The 21623-nt window shown below is 39.5% G+C and overlaps 1 protein-coding gene across 4 annotated transcripts in view; it reads right to left on the minus strand.

The window, feature by feature from the left end:
* Positions 1-21623, minus strand: part of FER (FER tyrosine kinase) — a 141335-nt gene that overhangs the window by 107446 nt on the left and 12266 nt on the right. For all 4 annotated transcript variants that reach the window (XM_081930537.1, XM_081930538.1, XM_081930540.1 and 1 more), the window contains exons 4-10: positions 21034-21207; positions 20510-20609; positions 12016-12199; positions 9147-9284; positions 5982-6101; positions 4668-4790; positions 3529-3718 (exon numbers count right to left, since the gene is read on the minus strand). In XM_081930537.1, the coding sequence (XP_081786663.1) occupies positions 3529-3718; positions 4668-4790; positions 5982-6101; positions 9147-9284; positions 12016-12199; positions 20510-20609; positions 21034-21207 (1029 nt within the window). The remainder of the gene's footprint in view (positions 1-3528; positions 3719-4667; positions 4791-5981; positions 6102-9146; positions 9285-12015; positions 12200-20509; positions 20610-21033; positions 21208-21623) is intronic.

Here is a 21623-nt window from a genome sequence, read left to right on the forward strand (position 1 = left end):
TCTGGAACGAATTAAGTACTTAACCCGAGGTACCACTATAATGTAAAATACAGTCCAATTAACCCCCTAGGAAGTGATAAGGTTGGGTTCTGAGCATTCTCTCCCTCTCTCTCTCTCTTACCCTTTCCTTCACTGTGAGGAGATGGAAATGAAATACAAGGAGATCCTGTGTTTATCTGAAAGAATGACTCACACTCTGATGAGGGGAGTGGGGAAGGGAGCAATACAAAACCAAGCTCTACCCCATTCATTCCTTAGCTTTCATGCTGTATTGGAGGGCAAGTAAAAACTGAGCAATGAACCCTCACTAAAAACATTTAAAATATTTAAATGAATGTCAAACTGAAACCCATGCAAACAGTAACACTCTAATTTATAATAATGATATTTAATATATAATATATAATAATGATAATAATGATCAAGAATCTATTTTACAGATACCTTATACATTAAACCTTATGCTGCATCTGCATACAGAAGCTTTGCATAATTTACTTAAGGATAGTTGAATAGCAAGGTTTTTTTATGCTGCTGAATGTATATTTTTGTGCTCGACAACACTGTAAATTCATAAAAGAATGCTGCTGATCATAAATCAGAAATGCGTAAGGCATTCATAGTTGTTTAAGTCAAGAATTAAATAACAAAATTGAAAAGGTCAAAAGGATGACCTGCTTTGAAATGAAAACAACAATTTAACTTCTAAGTAAATAAATAATTTTCATTCAGGAGGATCATTATACATGGTAAATCTGAAAAGCCATTCAAAAATGACTAAGAATCACAGCATGGTGAGGTAAGAGAAAAGGTTATATATAATTCACCAACAAAATACTTTTGTTTTATCGAAGAAATACTGAAAATGGATGATCAATCACAATCATTACAGAAAAGATGCGTTTAGCATTCTTCTTTGAATTCAGGGTAGGGGAACCCCATCTTACAAAGCAAAGATAGAGAGCACTAATGTGTGTGTGGGGTAGTAGTCATTTGTACACAGGTATCATGAGGTAGGAATGGATTCTTAGCCCCTCCATCGCCCTCCAGTCACAACACTCCCTGTTAACACTGTCCCTGCTCCCTTTTCCCTCTGAAAGCTAGCCTCCAAGACTAGGGTGTGCAAAGTCCAGGAAATGTAAGGAAATGCTTAGAGGTATGCATGTGAAATGCTCCCACATCAAAACAGGCACATATTTGGCGAAGTGTGTTTCCATGAGGATCAAAAGACTTTCATTTATCTTTCCTGGAAGGGAGGGAATATCACCTAGTTTAATTGCTACTAAGCTGTCTCTTGTGTCACCTTCAAAAGTCCACACAGTGGTGCTCTCTGTTTACACAGGTGAGGCTAGCACCCCAGGTATTTTGGCACCCAGAATAGTTGCAAGCTGACTCTATGGTTAGTATGGCCATGGCAATATTATCAGAAAACTAATTTACTTTTTCTTAAGTACTGATACAGCAACCCTTTCTTCCTTCTCTCAGTTAATTTTCTTTACACAGTGGTACCTTGGTTTACAAACTTAATCTGTTCCGGAAGTCCATTCTTAAACTGAAACCGTTCTTAAACCGAGGTGCGCTTTCCCTAATGAGGCCTCCCGCCGCCGGTGCTCTTCCACCATTCGGATTCCGTTCTTAGACTGTGATAAAGTTCTCAAACCGGGACACTATTTCCAGTTTTGTGGAGTTCGTAAACCAAATCATTCTTAAACAGGACTGTTCTTAAACCAAGGTACCACTGTATATATTTTTTCTTGCTACGCTATCCCTAATTTATATTGCAAACTTTCTAGCAGAGGCCCTTATCAAATTAGTTTGTCCAGAGCAGCATGTACATCTCATGTTTTGCATACCAATAATAGTGACAGGGGAATGAATGCAACTTTGGCATTTGAAAAACAACTAGATGGGAAAAGAGAGGGAGGGTGAAACAATAGCCAGTATTGAGACAGTATATTTGGACATGTTTATGGGAAAACAAGCATGCCCTAATGGAGACAGAAATAAATTATATCAAATGCACATTTTCATATGCATGAGATATAGATGTCAGGAAGTCTTCTCTCCTGCAAACCAAGAAGTCATGTTGACGTGATGCAGACAGGCAGAACAAAAAAAATGAGAGAAAATTTTATTCACCAAACACAAGTTCCAAACCTCTGCATGTTGAGGAAAGCCACTCAGAAATTTCTAGTGAATCGCTCCCACATATCGATGGAAGGTTACCAACTATAATAAAATGAATTATCTCTTTTTTTGTTTTATCTGCCTGCCATGAAACAGAAGCAATGCTAAGCCACACAATTTCATAGATATTATGAATTAGAATTCCTGTGGGGATCCAGAGATTTATATCCTACTCCAAAAGGTAAGAACTTAACTGAGTCCCCAAAATCCATATAGTCCATTCTGCCAGGATAGTCGGAAACCAATAAACCAGCTGATTGGGAACTGCTGTCTTCCAAAATAATTTCTTTCCCTACCTCGTCTTCAGAGCAGAGCTACAGCTTCCAACCCAGTGACCCTATGATGTCAGCAGGAAATCCAGGACCCATACCGTGCAGAAATAATGCCTCCTCCACACAACAGCTGAAGGCATCTATCCTTCAGGGTGCTGCTTTGCAAGTGACTTCTCTGTAGGGAAGCCACTTGCAAGGATCACCCCGCACCGCACAGGATCAATGCCTCTGCTCAACAGCTGTTATGCAGAGGCACTGATCAAGTGGGGTAATCAGGCAGGAAGGAGAGTCACAGGGCATTAGGCTCCTACCTTCTCTCAAAATAGGCAGCTGTCAGTCACAAGGAACTCAATGCACGCCTCTTCTTCCTGCCTGATGCCTTATCCTTGACAGCCCCAGATCCCTCTGGGTCATTCAACACAACCCACAGGGATCTGTGGCTATCTTGACTTCTGCAAGGCCTGAATCCTTCCAAATAGGCACAACGTGGCTCAGGATTCAGGACTTAGTCAAATCTGGTGCATAGCCCTAGTAATTGGAAATGTAATGTTCTGGACAAAGAGGATATAGTCATGGCTATCATAGTCCATGAAGCCTTGAAGCTGCCCTTCTGCAATTAGAACTTAGACAGTAGATTCACCAGACACACAAGTCTTCTGGCCCCAGACTTCCTCACTATGTTAATAAGTGCTGCCCTTTCATTTAAATTACAGCAATCGTTTCTGAATTTCAATCTACACATATCAATTCGCTTATGCAAGTTTTATGCAAACCTGTTTTCTCTTTGGTCTTGATGCGCTACTAGCCACCTTAATTTTAATCCAGCTTTAAAGCAATCTATTGAGTAAGATCCTCATTCTTAAATTCTCTTTGTATTTACAGTTGCACCAAAATTCAATTTTAAAAAATAAGATCCTAATTCATCAACGTATCATTAAAGTAACTCTAAAGTGAAACAGGATGCCTTGTAGTTGTGCTATATCCTCCAGTTAACAGTCACTGCTAGTTGCAGCCCCATACAAGTACACCATTAATGCCACTGTTATACCATAATAATCACAGGAATTACCATTGAAGAAACTGATCTGGCATCCTCCTCATAGTTTACAATAGGTGGCGGTTCTTTCCCATCATTTTCTTGCACTTTTTGTTCTAGAAGTTCCTTCTGGGCAGCAAACTTGACTTCAGTGCATCTCAATTGCTGAACCGTTTGCTTCAATTCTTCCAGTGTCTGTTTCTGGCTTAATAGAAGCACAACACTGAAAATGAACGAGATAAAATTAATTTAGAGGGGGGGGGGGACCTGAAGCTAATTTCTCCTCTCAAAAAAACATGGATTTGACAGGTCCTTTGAGCTACACCGTCTGTTTTAATTTGTCTTAGTTTTAAAGTCAATTGGCTCAGCTGTTCATGTTAATTGCAACATGCAGGCAAGGAGCTTATCTGTTTTACTTTTACGTGGACTTAAAAGTCATATATGTTAATTATAGCAAAGGCGCTGAGAGGGCAACTTTTGATTCGGCTTTCAGCATTCTCCTGATAAGGAATTTTAAAGCTCATCTTGACTGAGGGATATTCTGCAATTTTAATGGTTTTAATATGGTTACCACATAAGCACAGACCCACAGTGCTTAAAATAAATCATCTGGGACTCCATTGTCCAGAAATCCTCAACTGGAGCAGCTAGGGCAAGGGAGATGGAGGTAACTACAAAGCAATTGCAGCACGGTGTAATTTATTTGCCTTATATGGACAGCCCTGGTTCTTTACACGGCAAATGAGCAAGAAATGGGGCTGGGTATGCCTTATCCCAAGTAAGAGGTTTTGCTATATATTCCTCTAATGAAAGCTTACCTAACTGGTCAATAGATCCAGACTTTTTAGGAGCTAATACAATTAGGAACCTTGCTTTTAAACATCTACATTCCTCCGCTTAATAGTCGGTCACTGACCACCAGGATATGGTCAGATTTAACTTCCTTACTGGAGCAGGTCAGTGGTAAATTTCCCACAGCATTTATACATATTTATGGGGATTTTAATACCCAAATTGGAGCAATTGCGGAGGGTCTTCTGCTACCTTGGAATATATGTTCCCAACAAGTTATAAACAAGTCATTTGAATACAGACAGGCTTGCTTAAGTATTTTCAGATATGAGATCCAATCATGGCACACTAAAACTTCATGACTTTTTTTAAATACTCACTCAGATTTCCTCTCACAGATCTTAGAAGATTCTTCTATCTTTTTTTCTAATTCCAATACTAGCTCTTCCTTGTTTAGAAGTGTCTGCTGTGTCTGAATCAGCTCTTCTACTACTGTTTTCAACCTAAGGATTCAATGAAAAAAAATATATATTCATCTCACAAATATATACTGCATACACTTAGCAACTCCCTAGTGTTTTCATCAGAATACAGCTGAAAATGTAAGAGAGAGCAATATACACTTATATGAACACATATCCATCTATTGTTATTATTTGCTTATATCACATCGATTGGGGGGAAATACATTCTATACCAACTATAGCCCTCCAGTTGTTTTGAACTATAAATCCCATCATCCCTGTGCACTGGCCATGTTGGCTCAGGCAAGTTCAACAGCCCATTCACCAGCATCATCTGCACCTTGGTTTCCAAATGCATAAAGCCTTTCCTGCAAAAGTAAATTGTTGCTTCTTTGCCTTAACAAAAGCAGGAGCCAAGCGACATTGATCTTATCACGAAAAAGAAACTTTGTTTGCTGATCAGAATCAATTCCAATAAGCAAACAAAGTTTATTTTTCTGGCAATAAGATCCACGGGGCTTTAAGGCACAAACAATGTCTCTTGCTAGGCAGAGTAGAGACCTTGATATCATGCTTAGCCTGATATCGTGCTGGGTCTCTATTCTGCCTAGTGAATCTCCCTGCCTCAGCAGGGAAGCTTATTGTTATGCTGGATCTGTCTCTAGCCAGAGGCATGGGGCTTGCACCTTGCAGACCCTGCAGGAAGAAAGCAGATTTTACGACAAAGTAAAGCCCTTTACTCTGAGAGGCAGCAGGGGCTTATGCTTTGAAGATCTGAAGGCAGGAAATGGTCATCTACTTTGCAGTAAAGGTTTGCTTTGCAGTAAAGTGCTGCTTCCTGCCAGCTGGGTCCGCAAGGCCAGCTGGGTAGTGCATTCTCGATATATTACAGGGTGGGGGGAAAATGAAACCTTTATCGTGGTCTGGAGTTCATACCGGTAAGAGATGAAATATTGATATATCACTCACCCCCAGTAAGAATTCCCCACTCTCCTAAGCTTACTGGTCATTATACTGCAATCACTTTGCTCATCACCCTGGTCAACAAATAGGAACATAGGAAGCTGTATTGCAGTGAAGCAAACTCTTGTCTATCTAGCTCAGTATTATCTACACTGACGGGCACAGCTCTCCAGCTTTCATGTAGGGGTCTGGTCTACCTGCAGATGTCAGTAACTGAACCATATAAGGCAAGATGAAAAAAATGAGAAAGGAGGCTAAGTTACTTACATCGTTTGCAAACTTTCAGCTGTTAAATTATTCCACATAATCTCATTAGCTTGAAGATTTTCATTTTCTTCCAATAAAGATGTATCAAACTCTATTTCTTGTTGCGCAACATCTGGTGTCCTTTACAGATGCAAAACATTGATTGGTTTGATATAATACTCAAAGACACTTCACACAAGTACAATATGCTATTCATAGTCTACAAAAATACAACTGCATTGCACAACTGCAAAAATACAAAAATACAACTGCATTTAATTAAAGGAATCAGGATATTAACATATCACGGTTGTCCATAGGCGCTGTTGTGACTCTATATGAGTACAGGTCACACAAATGGGATTACATTTGAGCTGCTAGGACTAATTGTTCTAGATGCTGCCAAAGGTGGGACACAGACTAACACCAAGCACCTGAAGTGGGAATGACACTGTATTCTACTTCCATACCAGGCTGGACAGCTACAGGCTATTAGTTCTGACAATTATACTAAGATTTAGTGGAAGGACCATAGAAAACAATATATTTTATATTTAAAACAAGCGTAGAGAAAGTAAGAACTTTTATGAACTATGCCTCCATAGCTGACAATGACCTTTGCTAAAGTAGTTGTATGTGGATTTCCTTTGTCCATGCCCCATCCCACTAACCTCTTGCCTGAGGAACAGGACTTATGTCCTAGTTTGATCCTTGAAAGCTCCTTCTCTGCAGATGTAATGGCTGCAATCTACACCAATCACACGATCAAAGGAGGACAAGTTCATACAATTGACAGCTCACACAGGTGGCTCACATAGTTCTGGTGCAACTATTCACCTGTATGAAGCAGTCCCTCAAACAGTTTGGGTGATTTAAACCACACTATCTCAGATGCTGCTGCACTAGGAGCATGCATGTGTGGTCACCACCCAATTATCTGTTGTTCCACAGTGTTGAAGACAGTTTTCCCATTTCCAGCAATTTTCCCATTCCCAGGTGTTAGTAGTATGGGTTAATGGCTCTGCCCACTGAACAAAGGCAGGCAGCAACCTTTTGGGAGGTGGGGCATCCATCATGCAGTTCAGCTCCTGCTTTCGATCAAAGTGAAGCCAGTTGCCATTAGCTCCCACTGATTTCTCAGGTTCTTACATTTTTATTCACTTTCTCTTGTCTTTCTAAATAGCTTACTGAATCCTTTTACTCAGTACTTCTCAGATTTAACTTTAAATCCTCAGATTTAACTTTAGCTTCTTTGTGTATTTAGTTTTCACAGAGCCCCCCACCCCAGAATAGATGGAATTTAACAAAAGCTTCTATATATTCCCCCCCATACATTAAGCTAAGAGAGAAAAGAAAATCCTTTCTACTACAGCAACAGCCGTTTAATATGCAAGACAAAGGGAAAGGGATCTGAGAAACCTAGAGAAAGTGCAAGCCCATCTTGCTTGCTTTTGGCAAGAAAGCCATTTTTCCTCTTCCAGCAAGCAGGAAGAATCTCTTTATCGGGGATTCCTTTCCAAAAGAGAGTCTCAATTCATTTACAAAAAACTGAAAGGAGAAGGAAGTAGAACCTGACAATTCACATCAATGGCTGAAACCTCTCCTGCAGCACCCAGCCCACCAGAGGTACAGTTTCTTCTGCTCCAGGGAGGCTAGTGAGGTTAGATACTTGGGGAGGGGGAAAGCGACCCTCCCTCCTCTGAGGCTGATACCAACTGAGAAAAGGAAAAGATGCAAGAAGGACTTTAAAAACTGCTTCCTTGGAATGCTCTGAATCACATTAGTCCTTCTCAATTATCGAGAAATTTAGGGGGTTCCAACCTTCCTTCCCTCCAAAACTACCACTGACCAGGGTTTTCAGGGGTCCATTCCCCCCTCAGAGCCAGCTCCTGCTCATACCCTACAGCTGTCTGAGGACACGCTCAATCAAATCAAGCAGGCTCTCCTGCAACAACTCTCAGCTCTTACGTGCTCTTCACCTGCTCAAGCCAGACGTGCTGGCAAGGGATTTATGACATCAAAGACAGCACCCAAAAGGTTCTCTCTCAGCTCAAGGCAGCCTAATGTACCTACCACTGAGCTTGCTTCCACCAGACCTCAGTGTCTCCATTCCTTTGGTCTGGGAGAGGATTAGAATCCAATGACTCCTTTTACTAACATGGATTAATATGAGGATGTATGGAGTGACACACCACGCACAAACACCAACAATTCTCACATTGGCTATTCCAGGAATCTCATTACATTCCTTTATTATGCAAAACTTTAGCTACCTTGGAGTTTAACTCCCCCCCCCCCCCGTCATCTCCTGCTTCCACTAAAACAGTGGCAGTACTAAAGGAACCACAACCTCCTATGTCTGGAGTTCCGGTTCCAACTCCCTTCTTGACGGTTACAAAGGCTGAATGGGATTCAACCCTCCAGCATCAGAAAGCGGTAGTGCTCACTAAAAACTTATACTATTTAGATTCTGATTGCATGGACTCCTTAAAACTGCCCAGCGTAGCTCTACCTATTTCCAATTCAGTTTCTAAAGCTCTGTTTCTGCAGGAAGGGGACTCTCAGCTGAAGAATGCCACCTAGACTGCGCTTTAGGGCCTTAGCCAGAAAAGTAGTTTGCACAGACTTGGTGTCTGCACATGCATTCTTAATGCAGGTGGATGATCTTCTAGACAAGCCTGCTCAAGATATGAGTCGTACCCGCCAAACCTTACTCAAGCTACACTGTTCAGCTGCATTCATTGCAGATGCTACAATGGATACTATGTCCTTGTGGCTGGTGTGGTGGCCAGATGCACTCTGTGGCATCTACACACTGGGAGGCAGATATTCGGTCCTGCGTTAAGCTCTCCACCACCTGCTATGTGGGTGGCAAACTTCTTGGAAAAGAAATCCTCAATGACTCTCTAGTTGAATCCAGAGACAAACACAAGATGCTGCTCACTAGCAAGACAGACAAGAAAGCCAACAGGAGATATTCTCCAGATTCCTACAACCAGTTCTTTTGGAACATCAGGCAACCAAGTGGAAAAAGAGACGCTATCTCGCATGCTGCTGCATGAGGAGCATGCATGTGATGCCACCACATATTATCTGATGTTCTACAGTGTTGAGGATAAATTTATTTAGAACAGATTATAGTTTGCAATGGTGAAACAACAACAGCAGTTATAAATATACATTTACCTGTGAGCCTCTATGAAACTACTGTACTCAGAACCAGGGTCTAACTGTTCAACAGATGTTTGGATCTCTTTATGAACATTCACTATTTCTTCTGTTACAAGACTGGTGATCTGACTGTATTCTTCAAGGATACCTTTTCTGGAGAAAAGAAAAATACTGCGTAAGTATGGCTAGAAAACCTTTTAGTAATTTATAAACTAAAAACATGAAGGAATGGATGAATTCTTGTTTTTTAACTCTTCATTAACTCCTTGGATAATTAAGTCTTATTTATATATGACATATGCTGCTTCATAATTTTATGTCTTGGTATTGCAACCTTCCCAAGGCCTCCAAATGCTTTTTATGAGTAGGCTGTGAAGAGCAAAAGTTCTTAGGGTACAGACATATGAACAAGAGGTGCAATCTGCTTCCCTGCCCTTCTGTGAAGATCACAGTTTGTGGATCAGATTCCAACACACTCTCTCTCCCTCCCTCAGTGCTTCAGATGGGCTGTCTGCTTCCTGGCATGCTTATCCTATCAAACACTTGTTCAGCTCTTAAAATGTTTTATTTTTTTACACTGTTTTTAAAAGTTTTATAAACAGTTCTGAAAGGGGAGGAAGTTATTTTACAGTGGACACAGCAGCCAGACAATTAGGCTTTGCACAATTTGCTTCTGCAAAGGGACAGGGGGAATTCCATAATTGACACAGGAGCCATCCATTCAGCAATGTGACAAATCTAGTTTCTGCCAGGAACCAGATGAACAAGTTCCCTCAGAGCCCAGTCTGGGAAAGACAATCATGTGTCTACACTGTGCTACAGTGATCACGCTTCAACCACAAACTCATCATTCAAGATACGTACATTGGTATGCAGCCTATCCTCACCTGTGTGATACTTCAAAAGCTGGAAAGGGAGGTGAGAGCAACCCTGAAGCATAAGCAATTTCCCTTCTGCTCCTCCCTTTCCTTCTTTAGAACAACACATGGGGAACAAGCAGATTGCAAGAAACATGCCATAGCAGCTGCTTCATGTTCCTCTTCTCATTTTCAAACCACCAACGAAGGGAAAGAGAGAAGTGAAGGAAACCACTATACCGCCCTTCTTATCTCTTCTCCTCTGTCTGCTATTTCTGTTGAACTGAAGAAGGAAATGAAGATTCCCCTGAACCACACATCCTGATGGTAGCCATTTATCTAGCATAATCTACCCTGCTCACCAGAATATGAGAAACTTGCTGTAGGTTCAGCTGAGCAGGATGACTTAATAAAAATAAACACTGAATAACTGAATTGCACTCTGCATGCTACAATATATTCACTGCTGCATGATGCTTTTTCAAAGGTTTTGTTCAGAGTGAGATCAATCAATCAAAACATAAAACCTTTTTCTACTGGGTTGTCAAATATTCAGTACCATACCCATAAAATTGAGCAGGCTAAGGACAGGTCCCAATCAAGAGTGATCTGGAAGTCCCAGCAACTGCAAGAAGGTTTCTGAAGAGCCAAATGAATATCAGACTGATTTGAGGTTTCAGAACTAAACTATAAGAAGGTTATGTCCTTTTAAATAGGCCCATCTGCACAAGTCAAATAAGCAAAGATTTGCATCAGTGGGTAAATCCCATAGTATGCATCCACAAATAGAATAGACTTCCTCTCACACAACAGGACTTTCCCTTCCTTTCTTCTCACCCAGCAGCCTCCTGTGCTCCCTGCAAACTTCTGCTGAAGAATCCCCAAAAGAGGAAGCCCTATCGTGAGAGAGGAAATGTAGTCTACCTGTGGGATAGACACCATTGGATTTAATCCACTGGTACAAATTGTTCCCCATGAAATCCTAAGCACTGAACAGGTAAGAGCACGAAGACACAATTTCTATGCTTAGAGAAACAATGCTACTCACGACTGCCAAAACAAGAAAAAGAGCAAAAGTCACAAAATGAAGAACAGGGTCACTTGCTTTAGGAATGGCAAATACGGGCTCCAATTTAACAATTTACTTCAAAGTAAATTAAAAAATGCAACCCTGTTTGTTTCAAAAGGCCCATTAATATTTTAGCAACTGTTTGAAGAGGGAGTAACCTGGTTTTAGAATAGCTACAGAAGCTGTTGAGCTAAAAGGGGAGGAAAGCTACCCATAACCAAAATGCAACTCCATTTACCTTAGGAGTCTTTTTGTAAGATTATGCTGTGAAAAAAGGAAGACCAAGAGCAATTACGGCTATCCAACCCAATTAATAAAAACTGAACAGCCAACGATGACATGGAATGGAAAATATTGTTTACATACTTTTATAATGTCACTTTTCAGATCAAGCTTCCAATGTAGCACTGTTTAAAGTCCCAACAACCAGCTTTCAGATTGCACCAGCTATTTTATTTCTACTACTTCTTGCGGGCATTTGCTGATTTCACCTCATCAGCAATTCAGACAAGTAACAGCAGAAAACAATCATCCATTAAAAGCCCATGAGAATAAAATTATCTTCTTCACTTTATACACACACACACACACACACACACACAAAGTTGGTGCTGACTACTGTCCCTGGAGAGAATGTTCCACAATGAGGACTCCACCATTAGAAAGGCAATTTCTGTGTTGACTACTCAACTCTGAGGGCAGTGACACCGAGTGCAGGGTCTTTGATACAGGCCCAGGTTGGCAGAAAGTGTTCCCTCGGATACTCCCAACCATACAATGCTTTATAAAACCAGCACCTTAAATTCACGTTTCTATCCTCAGCTGCCACTGTAGAATTTTGGGAGTAGCTAACAGCAATGGATGCTATTTTAGGCTACCGCTACTTACAAATAACAATGCAATGTGCCCAGGCAGCTGAAATATGCATGGTTTTACAATAAAAGAAAATGTGTCTTACAGTGCTTTAACCATTTCTTCTTGCATCTTCTGCAAGGAGTCAAGGAACAGAGGAAGCGTAGCGTCATAATACTGGTGCTGGTGTAACTGTGCTCCTTTCAGCGCCAACACATACTGATTGTGCAACATGTGGAGTTTCATAGTAGCTTTATCGTAACGTTCTTTGGCTTTTTCAGTCTCCTTTCCTGAAGGAAGAGCAATGGGAAGGAAAATCCATAATTATATAGGGATGCAATAAAAAAAAACTTAAGCAAGAGCCAAAGTTAACCACTTTTAACTACCATTGATTTCAATGGTGCAGGTATGCATATGACATAATCCTGTTCCAGTGAATTCAACAGGGCTTTAACATGATTAATTGTGAAGGGCTGCACCCTAAACTTTGCTCATGATTTAATTTCTAGCTCAATGCACACATGGGCAGGGATCCAAAGAGATACTTAAGTACACCCTAGGTCACCTCCCTTTAAAAGCAGTTTGCCATGCAATACACAGTGCCTGCAATTGAGAAACTCAAGCCTAGAGAGATAGTTCCTTGGTTTTTTTTGGATCCAAGCCACCACTTCTGTTTTCATATCTGCTATCTAATGCAAGCTATTAACCTAATGAGACCCTTAAGTTCGTCTGTCAATTTCTAAAGGCTTTAAATTCAATTTCTTTACTTCAGCTCTCTGCCTTACCAGGGTGCAATGAGTTCCAATTAGTGCTAGAAACAGATTCAAATAACTGCTAGCCTTTCAATTTTCAAAATGAAAGCAGGCTCTGGCTCTTTGCTTCAGAATGCCAAAGTACAATATATAATTTGTTGAACTGGGCACAAGCTACCCTAATTAGAGCTTTCTGAATCACCATTTTTAAAGGTATAATATACTGCAAAAAAGTTTACACTATACACTCTTTATCTTTCTTTTCTTCCCTTTTTTAACACCGAGTTTGAGGAACAACTGTACTGGATATTATGTTCCTATTTTGATTTATTTCTCTCATACAGCATCAGAACTGCCTGCATATTTTGTTCTCAGCTCTATAGTCGACAATATGAATTACACATTCATGAAGGGTAAGGTATTATTCCATTTAGTTTGCAGTGGGCTAGAAAAATCTCATAATGCAGTTACTTGAACATTTATTCTCATAATATACATTCATATCTCAAAGTGCTTTTATTCTGAGGCATCATTCAATTAATTGTTTTTGTCAAAAGTTAACCATGACATAAATCATGATTCTCTACCCTATACAAAACAGCAATTGCAAGTAGTTAAATAATGCAACCCTTTACAGGTTTACTCATAAGTATAACACACTGAAATAAATGTTAGTGTACGAAGGATTACAGCATAAACAATTGTAATTGCTTTTTACAATACTTCTTAACTAAGTACGGTAAGTCGTTTTATTACAGTCAGTGACTGGTATCAGGATAAAATCACCAATTACCAAGTTTAAAATCTCAGAACAAACTAAAATAAATAAAATTACAGCAATTAAAGTGCAACATACTCAGGACAGATGGTCATCCTTAGATCAGAAGGGTTCGCTTCTGACAGATAAATGACCAACTAGAACTGCTTTTTGATGTATATTTCTTAAATATGGATTACTGGGACACAGCAGGGATTCTCTATTATAGGATATAATGTAGAGTCAAACTGGAGGAATCCCATCACAGAGCATTTTACGACAGGAATTCTACAGCCATGTTTCTCACATGCTTTACCATGTGATCCCAACAATATAAAATTCCACTCCCCAAGGGCCTATTCAAAATGTGTTTCATGACCCGTTGTCAAAACATATCCAGTGAGAAGACCAGATACATCTCAGAGGGGAGAGCATTTCACAATCTGCCACCAACACAACAGAAGTCTTCTTGTGCCCTGCTGCCCCACAAACCTCACACCGCACAAAACTGAGAGCAGGGCCTCCTCCCCTGTAGATCATGGCACCAGGCAGGTCTATATGGAATGAATAGCTCCTTCAGAAGAGCTTCGAACTCCAGACCCCTGTTCAAAAATTACTGGAAACCCCAAACTGCTGGCAGCCATATCTAGGGGCAGGTGAGTGTGCAGAATCTGTGCAAAATCCTCACATGCAGCTGCATTTACACAGCACACTATTTTGTGGTCAAGTCTCTGCACACTGTGCTACTAATCTAATACCAGTGTTAAAAGAGAACAACAATAGGCATCTCGGAACACTTCCTAAAACCAGAGAACTGAAAAGGTGACAGGAGCTGAGAGAAGCTGCTGTGGTTAGAAACTCCCATATGCTTCCTGCCTCTGCAGCTTCTACAATGACCACAGCAATTTTGATACTGAAGAAAGTACATCTGAGTATAATGGTACATGATCCATTCCCTACTTGGATCTTGCAACCATGTACCCATAAGTGTTATCTTTTGTCCTGTCCCCTGGACCCACACAGCGCTTACCCCATAGTTTGAAAACTACAGCCTGGAAGATACACCGTAACATTTGAACATGCCTTCTCACAATGCTCAGCAATGATATGGCTCCCCTAACTGTATTGTCATTTGTGAGGCAACTGTTATGACACCATTGCAAATAATGTTATTTGTACAATCTCATAAGTATTAAAAAAAAACCAGAAAGGTTTACATTTGTCTCTATTTTGCCCTCAAAGTAATTTTGCCTTCTGCTTTTTAAATGGCTTAAAAGGCATTTAAATGCCATATAAATGAGGATCCCTCAAAATATATTTTCAGAATTGGATGTGCATAAACTATTATCAGCATAAACCCACGTTTCTAGCATAGTTTATTTAATTATGCTGCGAACAAGTTTTCAACAATACAAGATAATCAATCATCTGACCATATTGTTGAACCTGGAGAGATAACATCTCATTTGTGGATGCAGGGAAAGGTCTAAACCTAATTATATACCCAAGTACACCTACACTACATAATTAGATCGAAAAGTGGTTTGAGAGTCCTGGTTTTCTGAGAGTGTAGGGGTCAAGGAGCACCAGCCTCTACAAAGAATTACAGTAATTTCCTGAGTCCTTCAGATAGAAGTCATTACTTAAGAACAAGATAGAAACTGGTTTAGATTTGTAGCACAGATATGCTCAGGTATGCGTAATTCAAACAGCTGGCACGTTTGGAAAAGAGGCAATACTCCCACAAAAATGCAGGAGCAATACTGAGAAAGTAATGAAAGTGATGAGGGGCAAATGCCACAAAATAAACCAAGACTAGCTACAGGGGCAACCAAGTATGAAGACTAGTCACAAGCAAAAGTGATTTTACAAAGGGGATAGTTTTGTAAAGTTCAGAAATAATGGACTAAATTCTGGCACTGCAACTCACTTCTGGGAACTGCATATGCTGATTTTTCCACTATGCAAACAGAAGCAGCCATGTCCATATAAGTTGCAGCACTGGTATAAATCCTCCAACATAAAAGGAACAAGAATACGTGTGGACACACAAAAAATTATCTATGCAGCATAAATATTTATCTAAATTGGACAAAATTATTTCCACTTCATAAAATAGAAAGGGGGGTAATCAGATATATGTATCTCAGAAGAAATACTTTTCTTTAAAGTACCCTTATTGAACTAAGCAAGCAATTTTATATGAATATCCTAGAAGATACTACTTAGTATTCCTTTGAATGTCTTGTACAGTTGCACTTCCAATGCCCACATTTATTTTTAAGTAACATTCCAACTGGATCAAAGAGAGGAACAAATTCTGCTTGCAAAATATTTTTGGTCAGCTTGCAAATTAGTCTTGACTGTGCCATATTAAAAAGAATCTCATTAATTGGACATTAAAATTAATCTTTATCTTACATGAGAACATCCCTGTCACTTTTCTCGACACCTAAACTTCAGCATTTTAAAAAATTACAAGAATGCCTTGGCCTCAATTAAAACCAGGGAGGAAATAACTAAAATCTTCCTTAAGTCAATAAATTGGATTACATTTCCAGTCTGTTACGGTTTAAGTTCAGACATATCCACTTTATATGCATATTGATAATTTAAAACTAAAACCAGCAGTTATTCTGCTCTCCTTCCTGCAGTTATTTCACTGATCTTCTTGAACCACCTTCGGAATTCCAGACGGTGTATATACCATTTCTATTACTGTTTTCCTGGATGAATGGTGAAAAGAGGACTAATGTAGGGTGGAGGGGAGGACACAAACCATATGAGGACTGGATCAAGCCCAAATAACTTAATTCCTTCCCTCCTTGTGCCACTCAGATCTCACTCACACTCCGGATGCTAAGGTAAGCGAAAGCAAACAATCCAGTGCTTAATGTCACATCTAAATATGGACAGGATATTAGCAGCACTGTAGGCAGGCCAAACAAGAAATAGATAATGCTCAAGACTGAGTGTCAGACAGCCAGGCTGACATAAACCTCAAGAATCATAAAGCAACCTTCCTAGCTCCACCTTAACCTAAGAAGCCTGGCAAAGGCTCCAGCCACACTCAATGCCACTCATAGCATAAGAGCCATCAGTGTGCTCTGCCAATACCATGCACTCTGTTTTCTTTTCCAAAATTCCACACACTCTGTGCTGTGCAAGGTCCACATGGTGGCATGCAACAATATCACACACTGTGGACAAAACCTGCAAGAAAAACTAAGACCATTATTTGTCCAACCTGCTGCACTTTTTATTGAAAACCAGCTGAAGGGCCAAAATATGCAGGATATAAAATGTTTTAAAACAGGGATGGCTTTGTATTCCCTTTGTATGTCAGAACTGGACTGAAGTACAATGAGTACAGCGAAGAGCATGTTTATTGTCAGCTTCAGTGTTCTAAGTGCTGCAGTTTTACTTCTTTTTTATTTTTGTAACAAAGCTAAAGACAGGTGCACACATGTTCTATTTTTCAATAAAAGATGAAGAAAGGAAGAGATTCCTCTTTTGCTGTAAAATGGTTTCACAAAATGTTCCAATTATAACTACTGCCATCACCTGTTGCTAATGTTTAATATAGTACAAGGTTGTGTGCAGTATGTCAGGCCACAAAGACCATTATAGAATCCCATTACACAAGTTCAATCTGTACAAGAAAGAATGCTTGTAAAACTGTTCTAGCTATCAAGCTTGTGAACAACCACACAAAGAGTGTGCAATGCACCTACTGAAAGCCAATTTCATTTCCCATCTGAGGGGCTTTGCGTTTGTGTATATCCCCCCACTGCCAAAAGGGAGACCAAGTCTCAGGATGCTGATAGGTATTTACAGATAACCCATCACAGTTCAGCCAAAAGGGTCTTTTTCAGGGGCTTTATATACCTGCAGAGATTTCTGGAGATTAGCATTTTAGTTACTGCTTTGAGTTATTGAAAATATTTTCAATAGTACATAACACTCTTAGTCAAGGCCTTTTGAATGAAATGTGCTGGGCTACCAATAAATATTTATCAGCATCCTGAGACGTGGTCTCTTTTTTGGCAGTTTGTTTTGATGGATAATTTCTTGGTTTTGTTCTGATTTTGCCACCACTTGTCCATTAAAACACTAACCCATGCATGCAAGTTGCAGATTCATACCACAATAGTATGAGGGCAAGTTAATTTGTGGAAGAAGCTTGCACATTGAACCAATACCAAGTAAAGCCTGTCATAGACAGAAAAACAGAAAGAACATGATGTTAAACTTTCCAAGTTACAAACACAACGGGTGTGCTCACAAGCCACAGTAAACCAGATGACTCCTGTTTTGCTCCTCCTCACTAGTGAACTGGAGCACTGGAGCAGCAAACCACAATCCTGGCTTTGCATTGCACCCAAACTGGATTATCGTGGTTCGTTTCACTCAAGCAAACTAGGATTGGTAAGCCAAGAACAAACTTTCTGATCATGGTTTGTTTGGAGTAAAACAAACCACAATCCCGGTTCAGATGCAACTATAAGCCAAGAGTTGAGGTTTGGAGTGAAGTGGGAGCAATCTGCACATTCATGCTAAACCATTCATTGTGGCTTGCTGTGACATTAGAATGTAATCAGTGGAACTGCAAGTCTGGAGTACTGTTTATTCTAGTTCCTATTTCTGCCTCCCTAACAAGGGCAATCCTATACATGTCTACTCAGCAATACACCCTACTGAATTCAATGGGATTTGTTCCCAGATAAGTGGGTGTAGGGTTGTAGCCTAATTCTTCTAAATTTTGCACTTGTCCCCAAAAGATGTTAGGTTCTAATGGAAACCAGATACAGACACAGATAGGTAGCCGTGTTGGTCTGCCATAGTCAAAACAAAACAAAAATCCTTCCAGTAGCACCTTAAAGACCAACTAAGTTAGTTCTTGGTATGAGCTTTCGTGTGCATGCACACTTCTTCAGATACACAGATACAGACAGAATCTATTTTTACTGTTGGTAAATGTTCAAATGCCATTTAGCTAGCATTCAACATCCAAGCCTATTTATTTGTATCCTGATTTTCTAGTTCAAAACCTGAACTCAAGGGGGCAACATTAAACTTGAAGTATATTAAAAACAAACACACACACACACACACAGGCCCCTCATCCCTACACAAAAGGAAAGCAGCCTGCAAAATAAATCCCTATCTATGGGGAGGGAAACATGTCAAAACAAAAATATTTTCATGTAATGGCAGAATGCCGTCAGATAAGAACAAGGACCAAGAGGATCTCCCAAGGTAAAGAGCTCTATGATTCCTGCTATCCATGCCTAAAATGGGGCAGAACACAGAAGAGAGTACATATTTATTACAAAAACTATTTCTCAAATAACTAGATAGCAGTTCATTCTACTTCTGGTTAAAGGGTTAATTCAGTTTGCTACCCATTACAATAATCCAATCTGTTATATTTTGACCCCAACTTTGATCCTGAAGACATAAGAATTGATGGGGTCATAGGAGCTGAAGGTTCATGCTGGCAGCGCCCCAGGTGTGCACACACCTGCAGGACCACTGTCCCTGAGCAACCCCACCCTCACCCTCACCGGCACCTCCTCACCTCATCCCTGTTGTGACAGGGATCCCAGGAGCATGCCAATGCCTCTGCCACCCCACCCCTCACAAACTACTACCATCATGGGGAAACTCTTGAAACTTGCTGTCGGATCATGTTAAACCACTCCTACTGCATTGCTGCATCACATGAAATTAGCAAAGTCTGCTCCTGAAAGTGAGCAGATCAACATATTAGCTTTGGCTCAATGCAGACAACAACAGACAACAACTGAAGAATATTTGGCAAAACAGGCTGCAACTTCAAAAATGTGTCCACAAAAATGTTACTTATAACTTAGTAGCTTTCTGTAACTCCTTTGAAGAGTATGTTTATCAATTTCTGAATAATCAAGACATTTCCCTTTCAAAAATATCCTGTTAGAAGTGATTGGTCTAGAGACGTTTAAAGTATTGCTGTCATAACTGCTACATTATTCCAAACTAATCATTTAAATATTTCACTTGTTTGTACTTCTGAGGCCTTTATTAAAAATGCCGGTTATAGCACCACACTGGGAAGTTAATACAATTACTTGAGACCATTACTTCAAAACCCTTTTTTCAAAGTCACTCCTTCAGTACAACATCCCTAGTAAGATAAGCACATTAGCTGAACATTAAAATGCACTGATTTGTGTCCTTATCAAAAGATTCAGATAACTCTGCAAAAGACACTCATACTTGTGATTATTTGTTGACATGCTGTATTTCTGTTTTTAATATAGTAGTAATGGGTAATTCCTAGGTGACCAAAGTAACATTTGCCAGCTTCCTTAAATAATATTAGCTAAAACACAAAATATTATGTTTGTTACTTGGATGAGTGTATTCTCTAAAAGCATAAATAAATAAAATCCATCTGAAGCAATATATACAAAGTATCATGAGCAAGTGTCAAACATGGTAATTTTTATTCGAAACTGTGGGAATGGGGTTTTCTGGCAAATGACATGTGATCAATGTAGTATTTCATTGATCGGCACCCACAAATATATGACTCCAGAGTAAGACTGTCAATGTTACTATGCATTCACAAGTTGGAGGTCAGCATCAAGTCAATGTGCAAAGTTGAAATACCCACAGGATTTGTTTATGTCTTCTTTTTAATTTTCCAATTTTATTTTTCAACATAAAAACATAGAAAGTTACCAGAAAGATACTTATACAATAATAGTAAGTGCAATTCTACATAGATATGTTAAGCTAAACACATAATTTAGAAGGACCATATTTCCTTTTTAGGTGCAGCTAAGGAGTTGTGCAGATCAACATTTGAAATATAAGAGACTGTAGAAAAAGCTCAAACAGTTGCTACGGACAAGAGAGGCTGTCTAGGATTACCTGTGGGATGGGATACAACTGCATTCCACAATGTTTCCAACTGTCTAGCCAATTACTTAGCCACTAATTTTTCCTGTTTCTATTAAGGTCTTATTACACATGTTGTTTTGAGTGTTTCATGAAAGGGTCACAGCAGATACAAATGGTAGTACTATTTATCATTAAGAACCTACCTTTAGACAGAGCTTCCTTATACTTCTCTTTTGCAGAATTTACTTCCTTAATTAATTGTCTATAAGTAGATTTTAATTTTTCCAATTCTGTTTTTGTAACCTAGCAAGAAAAAACAAACCAACAAGAGATGTGTGAGGACGCTCTTTGGAGAGAAAAAAGGTGTTTCAGCCACATACTGAAAGGATGCACAGCCTGTCCTACACAATCAGACACAGCAATTCACACTCAAACATTACTATTCCTTAAGTGGAGCACTACCAAGCAGAAGTATTTGGGCAGCTTCAACAGACTAGCATTTGAGCTGAACCTTAGATTATATTTTTCAGAGAATAAGCCGCAGGGATACTATTTAAATATTGATTAGTTCAAATTATTATTCTATTCCAGTAAAAGTGTTCAATATAAGGTAACATTCTCTCAGAAATCCACCAATGCCTTTAATCACATAGCAGCGATGGGTGATTTGGATTGCTAAATTTGCGCTACAAACTAAATAAATCAGAATAATGATTGAATGAGATACCTTGAACATCTCTGCCTCAATTTGCTGGTAAACACCTATGTAACTCTTCTTGATTTGCTGCTTATCTTTGATCATCATGGTAAGTCTATGTAATGGCCCAGCATTCAAGTCTTCTGCATGCGTTTTCATGATCTTGCTAAGCTGTTCTGTTTGCTGCACAATGAGCAGCCAGGACTTGAGAAAACAAGAGATGAGAGCTTATTTGTTACTGGCTTAAAAACAAAATTATTTGTCTGAGATTAGATTAATTTTTTTTACAGTAGTATGTAGTACTAGATACATAGCAATAAAGATCACTGTACAGTAGGAATAAAAACATCTGACTGCATTTGTGGATTCTACACACAGAATTGTCACCTGACAATACAATTATACACAAAATTGGTGTCATATTGCAAACACTTACCAGTTTCAGGAAATAAACACATTAAAAGGAAATCATTCTACTACTGAATTCCAGCAGACCGTGGGGCCAGACATTGTCTCTTAGCCTAACCTACCTCAGGGTTGTTGTGAGGCTAAAATGGGGAGGATGTAAACCATATAAGCTATCTTGAGATTCCTAGACGCAAGAAATGTAGCAATAAATG

This window comes from Podarcis melisellensis (genome assembly GCF_964234715.1).
Source record: "Podarcis melisellensis genome assembly, chromosome: 11".
Taxonomy (NCBI): domain Eukaryota; kingdom Metazoa; phylum Chordata; class Lepidosauria; order Squamata; family Lacertidae; genus Podarcis; species Podarcis melisellensis.